This window comes from Mercenaria mercenaria, chromosome 2 (genome assembly GCF_021730395.1).
Source record: "Mercenaria mercenaria strain notata chromosome 2, MADL_Memer_1, whole genome shotgun sequence".
Taxonomy (NCBI): domain Eukaryota; kingdom Metazoa; phylum Mollusca; class Bivalvia; order Venerida; family Veneridae; genus Mercenaria; species Mercenaria mercenaria.
In genome coordinates this window covers 106154099-106171264 of record NC_069362.1, presented here as the reverse complement: position 1 = coordinate 106171264, position 17166 = coordinate 106154099, and the positions used below count along the sequence as shown (strand labels likewise).

Below are 17166 nucleotides of genomic sequence, written 5' to 3'. Positions count from 1 at the left end.
TTAAAAATGTACTTAAGCAAATAAAAACAGCTAAAACTGTTTACAGCCTTCTCAAATTTTATTAGTGGATAAAACTTTGCATGACTTTAAGATGTTCGATGTTTTCCTACTTTTGAGTGAAGATAGTAAATACTGATATGTATTAGGCTATATACCATGTGCATTAATCAACTTTGCCTACGATTTCATTTTTTTTGTAACCCAATCAGCATTAAACTAAGACAGCATGTATTTCACTTCAAACGTATGTACTTTGATTTTTTTTCAAATCTGATACAATAGACTTTCTTGGTATAAATGTATTTTTCTATGCTTATATTAGGCATATTCATCTTTGAAAAAAGTAAAGTCTACCAAAACAAAAAATGAAAGAAATCGTATGAAGTGTTGAAAAACTACTTACTGGCAAATGAATTAGTATGAGCATCAGTACGCAACAACACAGAATTCAAAAACGGCTGTATTTGTTGAACTAGAGACTTTACTTTTTTGGTAATTCATAGATTATTCCAATAAAACTTGATAAATCAAAATACTTACGGTAAAAACGCCAATATTTTAGAATGTAGAAGACACACCTGATCATTTGCTGCAAGACAAACCCAAAGCAACAACGTCAAAGGTGTCCACAGGTGCGGATGTAGGATATGCCTTCAAGAAGACCCCGCCAATCATGCAGCAGCCTGTAACACAAACAGAGAATGACACATATTATACTGATACTATAGGTAAGGGTAGAAAATAAGAAACGGACATTTCACCGTCATCATTGGTAAGGGCAGAAGTAAGTTACTAAGTTTCCATCTTCTCATTGTGAAATCTGATAGGAAGAACAAGGGTGAATGAGATGACAAATTCTTGACGGATTTTACGTTTTTTGTTTTCTTACATTTAAAAAGGATTGAATGTAGTATTCTTCATATCATTTTAATATTTCAATTTTAACTACTCACTGCCAGTTAATCTATCCGCGTCAGCATGGTATCAAGGAGATAACCTATAGAGCTATTTCAGTATTAACAAGTATGAATTTTCTCCCTTTAATCATTTGACTGTAACTTTTGGTCAAAGTAAATGCATCAGAATGTAATTAACCTATAGATAGTGCTGCTAAAGAATGTGGTCGATTTATTTGTCTTTTCAACATTTGTACATGGCTTAAATGTCATAATCGCTTCATCTATTGTAATTATGTCTCCCACCACACAGTGGTGTGGGAGACATATTGATTTACTCCAGTGTATGTGTGTGTCTGTCTGTCTGTCTGTCTGTCTGTCACAAAGCTTGTCCGCACTCTAAGTCGAACATTTCTTATCCGATTTTCACACCAAACTTGAACAAAATGTGTTTGACCATAACACCTCGGCCAAGTTCGATAACTAGCCAAATCGGGATAGGCGTCTTGGAGTTTGAACATTTCTCATCCAGTCTTCACCAAACTTGAGCAAAATATGTTTGATCATGAGACCTCGGCCAAGTTCGATAACTAGCCAAATCGGTTTAGGCATTTTTGAGTTACGACCCTTGAATCATCGAAAATTATTTTTAAATATATATTTTTACTCTTGTCCACACTCTAAGTCGAACATTTCTCATCCGATCTTCACCATACTTGAACAAAATGTATCTGACCATGAGACCTCACCCAACTCGATAACTAGCCAAATCGGTCAAGGCGTTTCGGAGTTACGGCTCTTGAATTACCAAAAAATCAGACATTTTACTCTTATCCGCTCTGAGTTGAACATTTCCCATCCGATCTTCATCAAACGTGAACAAAATGTGTTTGGCCATAAGACCTTAGCCAAGTTCGATAACTAGCCAAATCCGCAAATCACTTTTGATTTATGGCCCTTGAATTACTGATTGGATCCACTCATCCAGACCATCAAATTGGATCCACTCGTCTAAACCATCTAGAGAAACTAGACATTTTTCATAGTAGGGGCAGTTGTGGGAGACATGCGCTTTTCTCAAAAGCATCTCTAGTTTTATTTGTTATAGATAGCAAGTGTAATGTTATATTTACGTGTAAAACCAACACCATATATATAAGCACTTAATATAATAATTGATAAAAAGGGAACAAGCTGAATTTGTCATATTTTCTGCTATTAAAATATGTTGTTTTATACCCGTTTTTGTAAACAACAATTATGTATTATATAATATTACTGATCAACAATCCAGATGTGACAAGATTTGCCCTGTTGCTTTACTGTTAGGCTAACCATGTTCTTCCATATATGTCAGACACACATACTTCTAACAAAGCTTGGTACAGATTAGTCCTTTACATGTATATTGTCTGCGATATTGCCATTGGTGCTGGACTTACCATGTTTCTCCATACAGTGTTCATACATAACCCCTATCTTCATAAAGGGCTCAACTAAAAATGACAAAGTTTGCTCTGTTGCTATTTGTATTGAAGTGATCATGTCCACCATACTTGACATACATTCATACATTTATCTTTATATAGCGCTTGTTAAAGTGCCATATAGTGCTGATAAATACTTCTATGTTCATGCAGTGTCCATCTTCATGTGACAAGATTTGATTTGTAAAGTGAACAGACAATATTCTCTATATTTGCTATTCATACATACTTCTATCTTTATACAGCGCTTGTTACAGATCAACCACCTATATGTGACAATGTTTGCGGTGTTGCTATTGGTGTCGGACTGACCATGTTCCTTCTTATATCCTTCTCATTATTTATGCTTTGGTTCACAAAGAAGAAGAATGACAGGCGCAAAACGAACATGAAGGTATATACATTGATTGCATCTTTCATTTCATTACGATGAGATGTTTTACTATCACGGTCGTTTCAACAATATGATGACATGTTTACTTTTATTATCAAGGTCGCTCCAACATTACGATGATATGCTTTACTTATATTATCAAGGTCGCTCCAACATTACGATGACACGTTTTACTTTTATTATCAAGGTCACTCCTACATTACGATGACATGCTTTACTTTAATTATCACTGTCGTTTCAACATGTTTTACCTTTTATCACGGTCGTTTCAACATTACGATGACATGTTTTTCTGTTATTATCACTGTCGTTGATAAGCTCATTTATTTGCCAAAAGTCATTTTCTTACGGATACCGGACGTAACAAAGTACATTTACTAGACTAAGTTAAGATGTACTCATTAGTCCCAAACAGTCGATGTCTAAAACCTAAAAGTTATTGATACGAAGAAGCTGGTTAAATGAGTTTTACATTTAATGGTTCATATCTTAAATCAATTTAATATGAAAACAATTTGTTTATTTTTCATATAAAGCACGTTGGCAGCGTGGTATCTATTTCTGGTCTGCCATCGGACTATCAGGACGAACGTGAGAGAAGGTTGTCTTATTCTTCGGACCATTGGTCGCAAAAAGGACCCATTTATTCTACACAAATTCAGTATACGGTAAGATAAATAATAAAAACTGTTCATTCACTTCATATATCAGTATGTATCAATTCTAACCTCAACTACAAGTTGCAATGATAGCAAAGTCTGTAATAAATTTCAAACAATCGTGCACGTTTTACCCACAAGCATGATAATTATCATGATGCAAGTGTATGAGACACTTTCATTCGCATACATATACTTGTTACAATATGTTTACATTGTTTTCAGAAAAGTGATACTGAATAATATGAAACTTTACAAATGTGGAAAAAAGCATCGCGGACTTCCACTAAAATAGCGTAGATGTTTGAACTGTCTTTTTATATTTTCATTACAAATACAGCGACTGGTGACAGATATCTAGAGGGATCTAATACAAAGACAATTCTATCAATATAAATATATAAATATATATATACTTTCAAAACGTTGTTAGTGGAAGGTAGGAGATACCTGGAGATATTGGTATAAATGCACTGAACATATTTGAATTACTTTTACCACGGTGTTAACGTGTAATGGAGTAATGGGAGATATCTAGATATATTTGCATTATTTTCAGTACAATGTTAGCGAGTGTTGGGAGATATCTAGAGATAATATTACAAAATTAATATACTTGTCACAGTATACATTACTCTCAGCATGCAGTTAGCGAGTGTAAGGTGTTTTGTACAAATTTAGATGTAGTAATAAAACTATGTTACCTTTAGCACGATGATAACGAGAAATGGGAGATTTCAAGGGAGACATTGACCTTAGAGAAGACAATTGGTGAAGGTGAATTCGGGATTGTCGTTAAAGCAAGGATGTCAGACGGTGATCAGAATGTCCGAAATGTTGCTGTTAAAATGCTAAAACGTAAGCTAGTATATAAACTAATAGGGCAAGATTAGAGACACCTTAGTAGTATTCATTAAATGAGCCGCGCCATGAGAAAACCAACATAGTGGGTTTGTGACCAGCATGGATCTAGACCAGCCTGCGCATCCGCGCAGTCTGGTCAGGATCCATGCTGTTCGCTAATGGTTTCTCTAATTGCAATAGGCTTTGAAAGCGAACATCATGGATCCTGACCAGACTGCGCGGAAGCGCAGGCTGGTCTGGATCCATGCTGGTCGCAAATTCACTATGTTGGTTTTCTCATGGCACGGCTCAAATTATTTATCGTATTTGACTGATTGATGCTACGGCCTCTAATTAGTTCAATTTGATTGAATTCAGCAACTCGAGACGCATGATGCGGAATGAAACTATACTTGATAGAATTTGATATTAAAAAAGAGCTGTTGACCATAAGACATTATTTCTTTTTTAATGAGTGAAAAAATAATAACGGCCTGGTCGAGGTGTACAGCTACAGAAACATCTTTTATGACGTTAGCTATTCAAGTGGATATTTTCAGTCGCATCAAATCAATTTTGAACTGATTGAGATGTCATCATAGTTCTCTGTTCAAAGGCGATATTTCATAATTTATTTGTTCACGTAGATAGGAACATACATCAAACGGTTGGCTAATATGGAATGTAATTGATAAGATTCATGTATATATATGTCTGAAGTATACTGACGAGATAAAGAAACGCCTCATTGAAATTTGGCGTTATTTTTTTCCTAACGCTTTTAATTGTTGTGAAATGTAGTAAATCTACATGTACTCTGACCGACAAACACAGTGAACAAAAACTCGCGCGATTTCATTCAGCCATTTGTTCACTTCATGTACCTGGTCATGATTTCCTCGTGCAGTCCGTGCATGTAAACCATGTGGTTTGATTGAACGATTTTTGCACATGTACATGTGTAATACGACACACAACCATATTTTCAGCTATTCTCTGAAAAAACATTTGTTTTCGTAATGCTGAGGCTGAATTCTGAAGAGAGGGCTCAGGTTTTGGCTATGCTTGAACGTGGGCGAACGCAGGAACAAGTTGCTAGACGTTTTAACGTCTCTCGTTCGACAATTGTGCGTCTTATTCGACGTGTTAGAGACACGGGAACGTCTATCGATAGACCACGTTCAGGTAGACCGCGTGTAACGTCAATACGACAGGATAATTATATAAGTCAACGTCATTTACGTGACAGATTTGTGACGGCGCAATCTACGTCACGTATAGTTGTAGGTAACCGTGGACGTCCAATTAGTCGACATACAGTGAGAAATCGACGCAGAGAACGCGGAATTACCTGTCGTAGGCCCTACCGCGGTCTAATTCTAACGTCACGCCACCGTCACCAACGTCTTATTTGGGCCCGCAACCATCGCGGCCAGCGTTGGCAGAACGTAGTGTTCAGTGACGAGTCGCGTTTCAACTTGTGGAACGCCGACGGACGTATCCGTGTCTATAGACGACGCCATGAACGCTACGCAAACAATTGCGTTTTGGAGCACAATCGTTACGGTGGAGGTGGAGTAATGGTGTGGGCAGCAATCAACCATAGGTTTAAGTCCCAATTCGTCGTTTGCCATGGTAATCTCACAGTCAGGCGTTACATCGACCAGATATTACGTCATGTAGTAGTCCCTTTATTCCGTCAACGTCAAGGATTAGTCTATCAGCACGACAACGCGCGACCTCACGTTGCACGCGTCACCAGGGACTTTCTAAAGGCTAGAAACATTAATGTTTTACCTTGGCCGGCGTGTTCACCGGACTGCAATCCGATTGAACACGCGTGGGATTATCTCGGACGGCGGTTACGCCAACGCCAACCCCAGCCAGCAAACATCCGGGAACTGGTAGCAGCGCTGCACCAGGAGTGGGCCAGAATCCCACGGTATCTGTTACGCAACTGGTGCGGCTCTATGAGGCGTCGCCTTGCTGCTGTGGTTGCTAGCAGAGGTGGCCACACGCGCTACTGATTTTTCTAATGCAATTTCTCCGACCGGGCTATTAAAATTCAAGATTTAAGCTTAATGCGACAATGAAATGATTTCTTATTGACCATAAATTCTTGTAAAGCATCTAATTTGTGAATGGAATTGTTCTTTTCTAATTTTGAATCACGGTTAACGAAAAATTGTATAACGAGTTTGAATGAGGCGTTTCTTTTTCTCGTCAGTGTAGAAAAAAGGGATATTATGCAATGAATTAGTGCATAAGCGTCACCTAGATCTTGTGAACCTATCAAAATACTGTTGTACTTCAATTCTAAAACAAGACAGTATATTTGTGGTACATTTTTGCCTTTGATAAAACATTTAATTTCTTAATTACTATATGCGATTTATGTAAAATTCAGGTATATCCCTTTATCAGGACACGTCTTTGTTTTCTTTGTCTTTAAATGTCAGTCAAATATACATGGTGTTTAAAGGATTGTCAAGAAAAGACATAAAGGTTATGCATACCCATACATTAGAATTTATGATAATAATTAAGCGCACACACAGAAATATCTATTTATTTTAATTGAACGATATTTCGTTACATTTTATGAAAATTAGATACCATGCAGTAAGACTAGACGACACAGGTCTACAAATGATACGGATTACAGTTTTACAAACGTGTTATTATAAAAGCCTGTTCTTAGACTATTTACTTAACATATATAATTACATATAAGGCATGTTTTTGAGTTTTTTTCTGTTTACGCCAAGCAGATTGTTCTACGCAGATAGAAGAGCAGGATTTATGGTCAGAATACAACCTTTTGAAAGACGTCAGTCATCCAAATGTTATACGACTAGTTGGCGCATGCACCAAAGACGGTATGACCTTAAAATAACTGCAGTTGAATGATCATGTCAGTGTGGAGGATGTTTGTTTGTGATCAAAGTATTCTGCCACGTGTTTAGGCTGACGCAGTTGATAAGTCTATACTATTGCCTCTTGTATGCAGTTTGTGGCATTTCCCACTATTTCCTAGTTGGTAGAAATGTATAATGTACTACTATAGACAATTCAAGATCAGAAAAATTACATTGTGGTAGTTTTATCAGCAGATGATAAAACAATGTGATTAACTGTTTCTGAGGTTTTTTTAATTCGACATTATTGATGCAATATATAATGTTGTTATCTTAAAGTAAAAATAAGTTGCACACATACAAAATGCGCCAAACTACTAGTATTTAATAAAAGCTGATGACAAGCATGCGCATTCACTAATCATAATGATTATGTATTTTATGATTTACAGGTCCATTTTATTTAGTCGTTGAATTCTGCCAACATGGCTGTTTATTGAAATATCTACGGCGAAGTCGACTAGAAGAAAACGGTTATGTTAATTCTGGAATAAGGTATATTACATATATATGCCTAAACATACATGATTATTCTTGAGAGTCACTTTGTATTCTTCAAGGTTTTACAATGATAACACGCAATATATATATAAAATTAAATGACTTTGGAACACATTGATGTAAATTTTGCTGACTGAAGTAACTAACATAAGCTTTGAAAAGGGTGGTTTCAAAGTTATTATAATATCAAGATTAATAATGATGAATATATTAGGCCTGATGTAAATGCGTCAAACTGAACAAAACACTTCATGTGAATACATTTTGTGTGCTTGATTAATAAAAATGGTATCCTTACATTTTATATCATAATATTTCTTTTAAATTATGGTCAACATTTCCTTCTGGGCAGTTAATTCAATTCAGTATTTAAATTTTGCGTTTTTATCTGTATGCTGACATAAATTTATCGCCTTCGATGCACTATGAACGTAAAATTCACCCTTTGCTTTCAGATGTTTAAATGTATTAAGTAACATGTCTTGCATGCTTATCAATTTAGAAAACTGACATCATTTTCATCATTTATGCTATTAATAAAGTTTAGTGAGTTATACTAAATATTAATGTAAGAACGAATTTACCATAAAGTATGTGGTTTTATTCATATCAAATGAAAAGACTTCACTTAATTCATTTTAATAGAAACGAGAAATTTTGAAGTTTTATTCATAAATGTATTTCATAGGCTGAAATCTCCAAACTTAAAGGAACAAACGGATCAAGACTTGACTGGAGACTTGCTCAGCATGAGGGACCTGCTGTCATTTGCATGGCAAATAGCTAAAGGCATGAGTTATCTCAGTGAAATAAAGGTAACCAATCGTATAATATTTCAGATAGCAAAATAACCATGCAATCTTAATCTTTCAGTTAATGTCAAATTTGAGAAATACGTGACCGGCCTTCCATAGCTATGAATGCCATTAAGAAATGCCAGTCTTACCTCTTAAGTTATCTTGTAGCATTTAATTACTTTATTGTGAGAAAATCATTAATTAATTGTATCTCCCTGTCCCTGCAATGTCTGAAAACGTCAAACATTAGACTTTTAGTAGTTATTTAAATTGCTAATTTTCCTGCAAAAAAGTTATAACATATATACAATGTTAACGCATTACGTAGTAAGTATTAATTTGATATTTTCGTTTAGCGGACATGCAGTTAATTAGGTTGCGCTAATTGTATGGTAAATTACGTATGATGAATTATCTTTATGACTGAATATGTCTGGTAGGTTTGTTAAACGTGAAAAACAAATAGTTATATTTAGAGCTAGATTAATGATTTCAGAAAGAGTACATAATTATATTTGTATAAAACAATACCAAAAAAGAAAATGCACCAAATAAAGGACAATCTAGCTAAACTTAAGCCACTGCACTGGCGCCAGATCAGAAAGAAAATGCCTCTGTACATGTTATACCCTACCCCTAGGTATTCTGTAAGAACCATGGTCATGAACGGGAAAGTGCACTAACCCGTTTCAATCGTACATTTCTCAACTTAAACGCACAGTTCGGTGAATGGGTACCTAGTATATTGAACAAGCGATAATTTATCTTCCATCGTGCACCAGTCACATTGTCTCAATATTCCATATTGCTGAGATTATCAACATATTTTATGCTTTCGTCAACGTTACAGAAAAAACTTGCTTGAACTTCCCTAATGAACATCCGGTCTAGAGGTCACGGCAGTGCGCACATGTTTGGCGAAACGTAAACAAACAAAAACAGATTTTAAAAAAATCAAAATTTTACACTAAAACTCGAAATGATGAATGAAATTCATCTTGTATATGATCTTTAATTTGAAATCGTACATTGGTCTGCGTCTGTTCTGTATATTTTATTCATTTTGCACATTTTGCTGCATTTTCACATTTTAGCGAACACGTGTAGTAAAATGACGATTGACATACATTTTTACAACAGCCAATCAGAATGGTTTTGTAATCTAGAACGGAACTTCACCAGGGAAGTTCAAGCAAGTTTTTTGTGTAATGTTGAAATTACTATAAACTACGCGTTGTTTTTATAAGATAAGATGTATTGAAAAATGTGACCGGTGCACAATGGAAGATAAATTACCACTTGTTTGATATCCATAGTACACATTTACCCCACTGCGTGTTTTAGGTATGAAATGCGCGATTGAAACGGGTTAGTATATTTTCCCGTTCACGACCATGGTTCTTATAGAATACCTAGGGGTAGGGTATAATATGTACAGAGGCATTTTCTTTCTGATCTGGCGCCAGTGAGCCACTGGTGGGCAAGTTGACTTAAGATTTGTGAATTTTCATAAACAATCCCTAGTGATGGAAAGTAAACATGATTTCTGATAGGAAAATTGTATTCTGAAATATGTACTTCTAAATTAAGTTTACTTGTAAACATATTGCACGAGCTAGTAGAATCTTCGTACCTGTATTAGATTACACATATTACAAAATGAAATTACTTCTCTAAGAAGCAGAAAAGTTAACATCTGTGTTATACAGTCGATAAATTGCATATTGATACGGGTCAAATGAATTGTTTTAGAACAGCACACATATACTTTTCTTTCATATCAGTATTTATAAGTCATGTATTCTGGATATGATCTTTAAATTATTTGAGCTACATGAATTTATATTTGCACATCGAAAACAGAAATATGAAATAGACGTATTGTTTCCATTTTCAGCTAGTACATCGTGACTTGGCTGCCAGAAACATCCTAGTAGCCTCTGGTAAAATGCTGAAAATCTCAGATTTTGGATTAACCAGGGATGTTTATGAAGCAGACACATATCTGAAGAAAAGCAAAGTAAGCTGTCGGTTATGAAATTCTACTTTTCTGCGCTGAAAACTAATTTAATCACTTGCCCCTGCCCTCTTATAGAATTATTTTTTATTTATTAATTATTTTTGTACGTAAAGAGGAAACAGATTACTGAAGAATAAATCGGTACACGATTGCATTTTCTGGAAATTACACACGAGAAAGATTCCAAGATTTTCGAAAATAATTGCAATTCACAATGAATTTTGAGTTGCATTTCACTAGCATTCAGTGTTTACAAAGTTTCATAAAACATCAGTTTCAAATAAACTGTTTAATGCTTATATATAAAATACGGAATACGGATGCGATTTCTTGTAAAACGCTGTTATGTATATTGATTTCTAGTTTTAAAATAGTTAGTAAAAAAGTACAAAATGAACTACATTGTGCAACTTACAGAACATTAACTTATTTATTATTTTAGGGGAGAATACCGGTAAAGTGGCTGGCTCCAGAGTCCCTATATGCTCAGATTTATACCACTCGAAGTGATATGTAAGTTTCTTTTTAAATCAGTACCACACCGTTTTCTTTCCCTTTCATAAGTTGGATTTATAGGCTAATGTTGAAAACTAAAAATTGAATTGATGAAAATTGATACAATAAAAGCATTATCAACACTTAGTATATTTTGTCCCTAATTATGAACGGAATAATTTTTGATACTGTTAACCTTGAATGAAGACAGGTCAGTATGTCGGTGAGAGAAAACCGCACAGGAAAGCTTATTTCCTTCGAGAGGGAGAATATGGCTGCGGGAGGGTCTGTCGTATCGTCATACCATACAGTTATTTTTAGATGTATAAGAAGGGACACTTGGGGGTATTTCTCTAAAATAAATTCCCAAAAGTTGCAGATTTGCAGACTAAATTCGGAAAACGTTTGGGGTAGCATTTACATATAAAATTAAAATGTAGTAGTAATATATCATTCTCCCCAAAACATGCTTTTTAATAACATGTCGTCTATAACCTGAATTGGAAATACGAGTGGTTTCAGAGATATAAACGTCACTATAATCACGTCTTCGTTAGCGCTAGAAATACTTTGAATTATTTTTGTTGCTGTTTAAACCGGTTAAACTAAATGATATACAATGAATTATGTACAGTTACAATAACTTTCAACTTCTATTGTTAAAATACAAGTGTTCATACCTTATTGCTATCAAAGCTTAGACATTAAAGGGTAAATATGCATAGGACAATGTTTGTTGGTCTTTATGTGCATATTTGTTACATCAAAGTCATGATCATTGAAATCCTGTAATGCAATTAACATACGTGCAAATTTAGTACAAATGTGTAGAACACTTAATGAAATGTGCAAAATTATGCAGACAAGTATATGAATAAATAATGATGTGGTTAACATTGTAAGACAATCTGATCGCATAAGCCTATAAAACATATCACAATTCAATTCAAAAGTGAATCAGAACCAAAAAACCTTATCCTGACGTCTTGGAAACCTTTCGAGACTTGCTTAATTCTGTCTGACATAAGTTCAACAGTCTGTATAGGTTTCGGGGAATTCGTTCTTTCACTTACAGTTCCGTTTTATTTATAAACGTATTTTTATCAGAAAATTTCAATAACAGTTATTAACAGACGTTGGTAACATAAAAACCTTAACTGCATGAAATAGAACCGTGATGATATGCCCGAATGCAATGCAGATAATTATGTGTACCTATACCAGACCGAGGAATACTCACTATGTCGGACCAAGCCAACAAACAACCTACATATACATATATAACTGAATAGTTCCACTTTAGAGGCACACGACTCGTTTAATATGATAAAAGAAAAAATCACAGCCTGTAATGTCACTGTTAATTTTATTTCAAAGCTAATTCCACGAAAAGGTATATATGTTTTTCGAACATTGTATTTTGAATGCATTTTACAGATGGTCATATGGTATTGTTTTATGGGAGTTGGTAACCCTCGGAGCCCCACCTTATCCAGGTATACCTCCTGAAAGACTATATAACCTTCTTATAGGAGGATATCGTATGGACCGACCAGAAAATTGTCCAGATGAAATGTAAGTTTTATGCGAAATCAACCTCTTTTTAACTATATTGTCAACATGAGATGAATACAATCCACTATGGCTAGTACTTTTGTGAAGCAGTCCTGTTTCTTAGATTTGAAAAAGAACAACTCCAAAATATGTGGGATTTCGGTTAGCCAAGTCGTGGATAACTTGGTAAAACGTAAGCCTGTTAATTTCAAAATCAGCGCAAATTTCATCTCCGAATCAACGTATATCTTCCACTGTTTAAAGAACTCCTTAAATATTTAAGTTCACAATTAATAATGTTTAACTTCGGACCATATTATTCGCCTACATATGAAAATAAAAAATGGGAAACTGAAATTTTATTTTGTCACAGATAAAGCATTATCTCATTTCCTCTTGTTAAAAGGTACGCAGTTATGCAGAAGTGCTGGAAGATAGATGCTGCGGACAGACCATCCTTTGCTACTTTAGCCAGGATATTTGACAGAATTCTACAAGAAAAAACGGTATAACGTAAACATTTCCTATCCTCCATTACAGAAATACGATAACAGTAAAATAAATCATCACTGTAAAACGAAACTTACAAATAGGTATCTAATTATTTTTTTAAAACGAAACATAAAAATAGGTATCTGACTATTTTAAAGATGAAAAGTCAAACTCAAATTAAATTGCCGGGTTTACTCGACTTTGTCTGTAATTCTTAAATTTCATATGCTGGTGAAAATCTTATACTTAACTATAAAATTATTTGAAAAAAAAAACTATACTTAAAAATAAAATTACTAGAAAAACTAAAGCATGTATTTTTAAAAATAAAAATATTTCGCGAAGTACCCCTTTTTAATGTACGTTTTATATCTATGTAAGTTGCTCTCGTATTCCTGCAATAAACTATTTTGAAGTTAATGACGTTGTCTGTACATTCATGCCTTCATTTAACCTTACAACGATAATGTGGTTGACAGTAATTGATCATCATTAATATAATGTAAAATGCTCGACATAAATCAATACTTGCGTGTGACTTTCATAATTAATATATTATATCACTGACAATCTTATAGCTCTATAAAAGTAACGATTATGCTAATTATTTAAAACTCTGTTTGTTAACATCACCAAACAAAGGTCATCCTGCCGAAAACATCCTACCTCCAACGTGTTATACCGTAATCTAATTATTTTTCTTTTATACTTTTCATTGTTTCTGGAAGTAATCTTTCATTTTCTTAAATTTCAGGGTTATCTTGATTTATCACAGAACAATGTGCGTATATCAGATCTGTACAACAAGTGCTTTAACTCGAATTACAATGGTAAGTGAAAAATCTTAGCGATATTATTGATATATATAAAACGTTTATAGGTTATTTGAAGTAGATCAACTATCTTCATTTATTTGGAGATTGTTAGTTCGAATCATGCAGGCTGATCTTTCTGTTTCCTCTAGCATTATTACTATTGAGCTAAAAGAAATTTCTTCGATGCTCCATCCAGCAATCGGCAAATTGTTTGTCCATTTAAAGTTTGAATGCCGTTTTACAAAGGTATTTCATATGAAGCTTAGTTCACGTAAGCAGTCGCCCTGAATTCTGCATCAGTACTGACTAACACATCTGCGGATGTCTCTAAATTGTTTTTTTTTTTGTACTTTTATCATATGTAAATGTTGAGTTCTGCTCAACCCGGGGCTAGAGGGCGTGGACGGTAGCAAGCATTTCCACTACCGTCCATGAGCAGGCTAAATCAAACCGAGCCTGCAACATTTTCGTTTTTGTTGTGTTGAGCGACCTGTGGAGTTTCCACTTTTTCTATTTTACAATCTGCAATGACTGATTTCATGTCAACATGGGAATTGCACAAGATAAAACCCTTTACATCCCAGATTTAAAATAAACGAAAAATAATCACTAGATAAAGAGAGTTATAGCAGTTTGAAACACAAATTTATATTACTGTTTTAGACAAAGAAGAAGACGATATCAGAGCCGATAACGTACCTGTGATCGCAAACGATGATGACGGAGAAGACTCAAATGACAAATGTAACATATTTACAGTGTGTAATGAAACATATACTACCGACAATTATCTCATTCCAACTCCGTCAAGTCAACAGTCATGTGACCCTGATCACACACTGCCTCTGTTAGAGACTCGTGTCACAGAGATGGGTAGTATGGACCATGGTAAATCAGATACTTGTAAAGACAATGGCATGAGTTCATTTAAAACAAAGTTGGTCGTGAATGATATTCGCAAGAATAATAAAGTGAACTCGGATGAACAAAAGGAAACCAGTTTAAAAGAAGGACATACTAAATTGATAGAGCATATGAATGACAGTGCAATTATAGAAAATAGAAATAGGTCTCAAAATCTTAATGGTGTCACAACCACCCATCGTGGACAAGACCAAATGTTCAGAAAGAAGACCGAGAATTCGTTACCTACAATAAGGTACACCAAAAACAATAAGAATAAACATGTTATTTATCCAAGTGAAAACGTAGCGTTGCTGACGGAAAATGGTAATGCTAGGTGTATCAGAGACAATGACTGTAATGAACAAGAAACGTCTCAGTTTTAAAAAATACGAATACGTTCGGATACGTTCGGATTTTCGAAAGAATACATTCCATTTAAACTTATTTATGTGCAAGACAACAATGCATTGTGGACTGAAGACGAGTCGCTTTTATTGCCACAGATTTCTAAAATATATTATTTGTAACTCAAGCGACTATGTGAGAGTGAGGCATGATTTTCAGTATCCTATAGTGATAGAAACAATAAATGTGATATATAAATGTGTATGAAGTGACAAAAAGGAGAAACAAAGCAATAATAAAAGATGCAGTTGCTGAATTCTAACCTTAAAGATAGTTCCGATATGGATTCTTCTTCTAGCTGTGGCAATGAACGTGTTTGACTCTCAAAACGTTTATAAAAGTATTTTAATATAAAGGATCTCCGAGACTTCTTTCAATTTTTTTCGTGAAACCTCCACCGTTTATTCAAATCGTTAAGCCAAAATGTTTACACGTTCATGCGTTTGTAGTTGTTTACATTACTGTTTGACAGTATTTTTACGGGTATATGGATATTAAGATATACCAATTCCAGTAGGTCTGATTGTTAAGTTTTTAAAAAGCCAATGTTTCAAAAAACAAGCAAAAACACAGATCTTTATTCTCTTACCTATTATGTTTCAGATAATTAGACTGTTGTCTGTTGGCCAGTATCTCGTTTAGTAAGTTTAGGGTGTATGTTTTGGTAAGTAATGAAAGACAGTGCCTTTTATGACATGTTGTGTCCTGCTCGTTTAATAAGAATTAACTGTTGAACAATAAATACACGCTTTTTATAAATAGATATGTCTGCTTTCATCAGACAAATGGTGCATTTTGCGCACAAGACGTTCGCTATAATAAGTTGTGTCATTTTTTTCTGAATGATATGTCATATCTTTTTAAATGAGAATGAGTATTCATACAAAAGTTAATGATATTCTCTGATTTGTATGGACGCATGGTAGTTTGTTAAATGGTTGTTTATCTGACCTGCTTTTAGCTTTTTGCGGTATGAAATAATTGAAATGAAAAGGTATGCATACCATTTGGAGCGTTGCAAGGACTTTCTATGGCGTATACGGAGCGGAAAGGAAGGAACTGTTAAATGAAGAAAAAGGTGAATGTAACACTGTAAATATGAAAGTGCATTATTTTTATGTTAATATTTTTGTGGCTTTGAAATATCTGTAACCACTAAAATTAAGTACACATGAAGATGTAAAATAAAGCTTCAGGAAAACAAATTAGTATTTCTTTTTACCACCTTTTATTATAGTATGCACTTTTCAGATCGTATATTCTCTACGGCTATTAGTTTTGTGTATCACTTGCACAAGACAGAATTTACGGTAATAATGAAAAACAATCTGAAAGAAATCGAGAAATTTAGAGTAACTGAAAAGAAATAGAATCTCTAACACGAACTTATCAGTAATCAAAGGAGAGTGTTTTATTTCAATATTGCTTAGACTAGCTTCATAACCTTGTAACACCATTTCATCATAAATAAAGGGATACATGCTCGTGTGAAAGCAAATGTTGTTATTTCTATAAGTGATTAGCTTATTTTCTGAGGCCTATTAAACGACATCAATGACAACAGAGTTTTATAGTATAAAACGCTAATGTGGACTCCATATTAGGAAAAACTTATTCTGTTTTGTTGGGATTTCTATACCGAATTGTATAGACATGAAGAAGTTTTGAGCTGAGATGGTGGACTAAATCTCTAGGTGACCCTCCGATCATTATTTCAGACACAGACATTCAACTTCATCCAGCCTGTACATTCTACCTGACCCTGGCTGGATACAACCTAGTAGTGGTAGTGATCCTGACAATATTCTAACAGCATGAAAGTCTTTAATACAAAACAAAGAAAATATTTTTATATCATATGGGCGTAGTGACATTTTTCAATATTTTGGTTATGTAACGCCTATAGGATCGCCTAACCAGTTCTATGGCTGTGACTGGGATGTTCTATAGGATCGCTTAACCAGTTCTATGGCTGTGACTGGGA

The 17166-nt window shown here is 34.5% G+C and overlaps 1 protein-coding gene across 5 annotated transcripts in view; it reads left to right on the top strand.

Annotated features, from left to right (window-relative positions):
- LOC123564824 (proto-oncogene tyrosine-protein kinase receptor Ret-like) overlaps positions 1-16622 on the top strand; it is a 185455-nt gene extending 168833 nt beyond the window's left edge. For all 5 annotated transcript variants that reach the window (XM_045358673.2, XM_053537438.1, XM_045358674.2 and 2 more), the window contains exons 12-24: positions 563-728; positions 2629-2777; positions 3314-3445; positions 4147-4294; positions 7051-7158; positions 7590-7692; positions 8387-8513; positions 10393-10515; positions 10958-11028; positions 12448-12585; positions 12971-13070; positions 13811-13886; positions 14535-16622. In XM_045358673.2, the coding sequence (XP_045214608.2) occupies positions 563-728; positions 2629-2777; positions 3314-3445; positions 4147-4294; positions 7051-7158; positions 7590-7692; positions 8387-8513; positions 10393-10515; positions 10958-11028; positions 12448-12585; positions 12971-13070; positions 13811-13886; positions 14535-15160 (2067 nt within the window). In that variant the 3' untranslated portion in view covers positions 15161-16622. The remainder of the gene's footprint in view (positions 1-562; positions 729-2628; positions 2778-3313; positions 3446-4146; positions 4295-7050; positions 7159-7589; positions 7693-8386; positions 8514-10392; positions 10516-10957; positions 11029-12447; positions 12586-12970; positions 13071-13810; positions 13887-14534) is intronic.
- Positions 16623-17166: the final 544 nt, after the last annotated feature.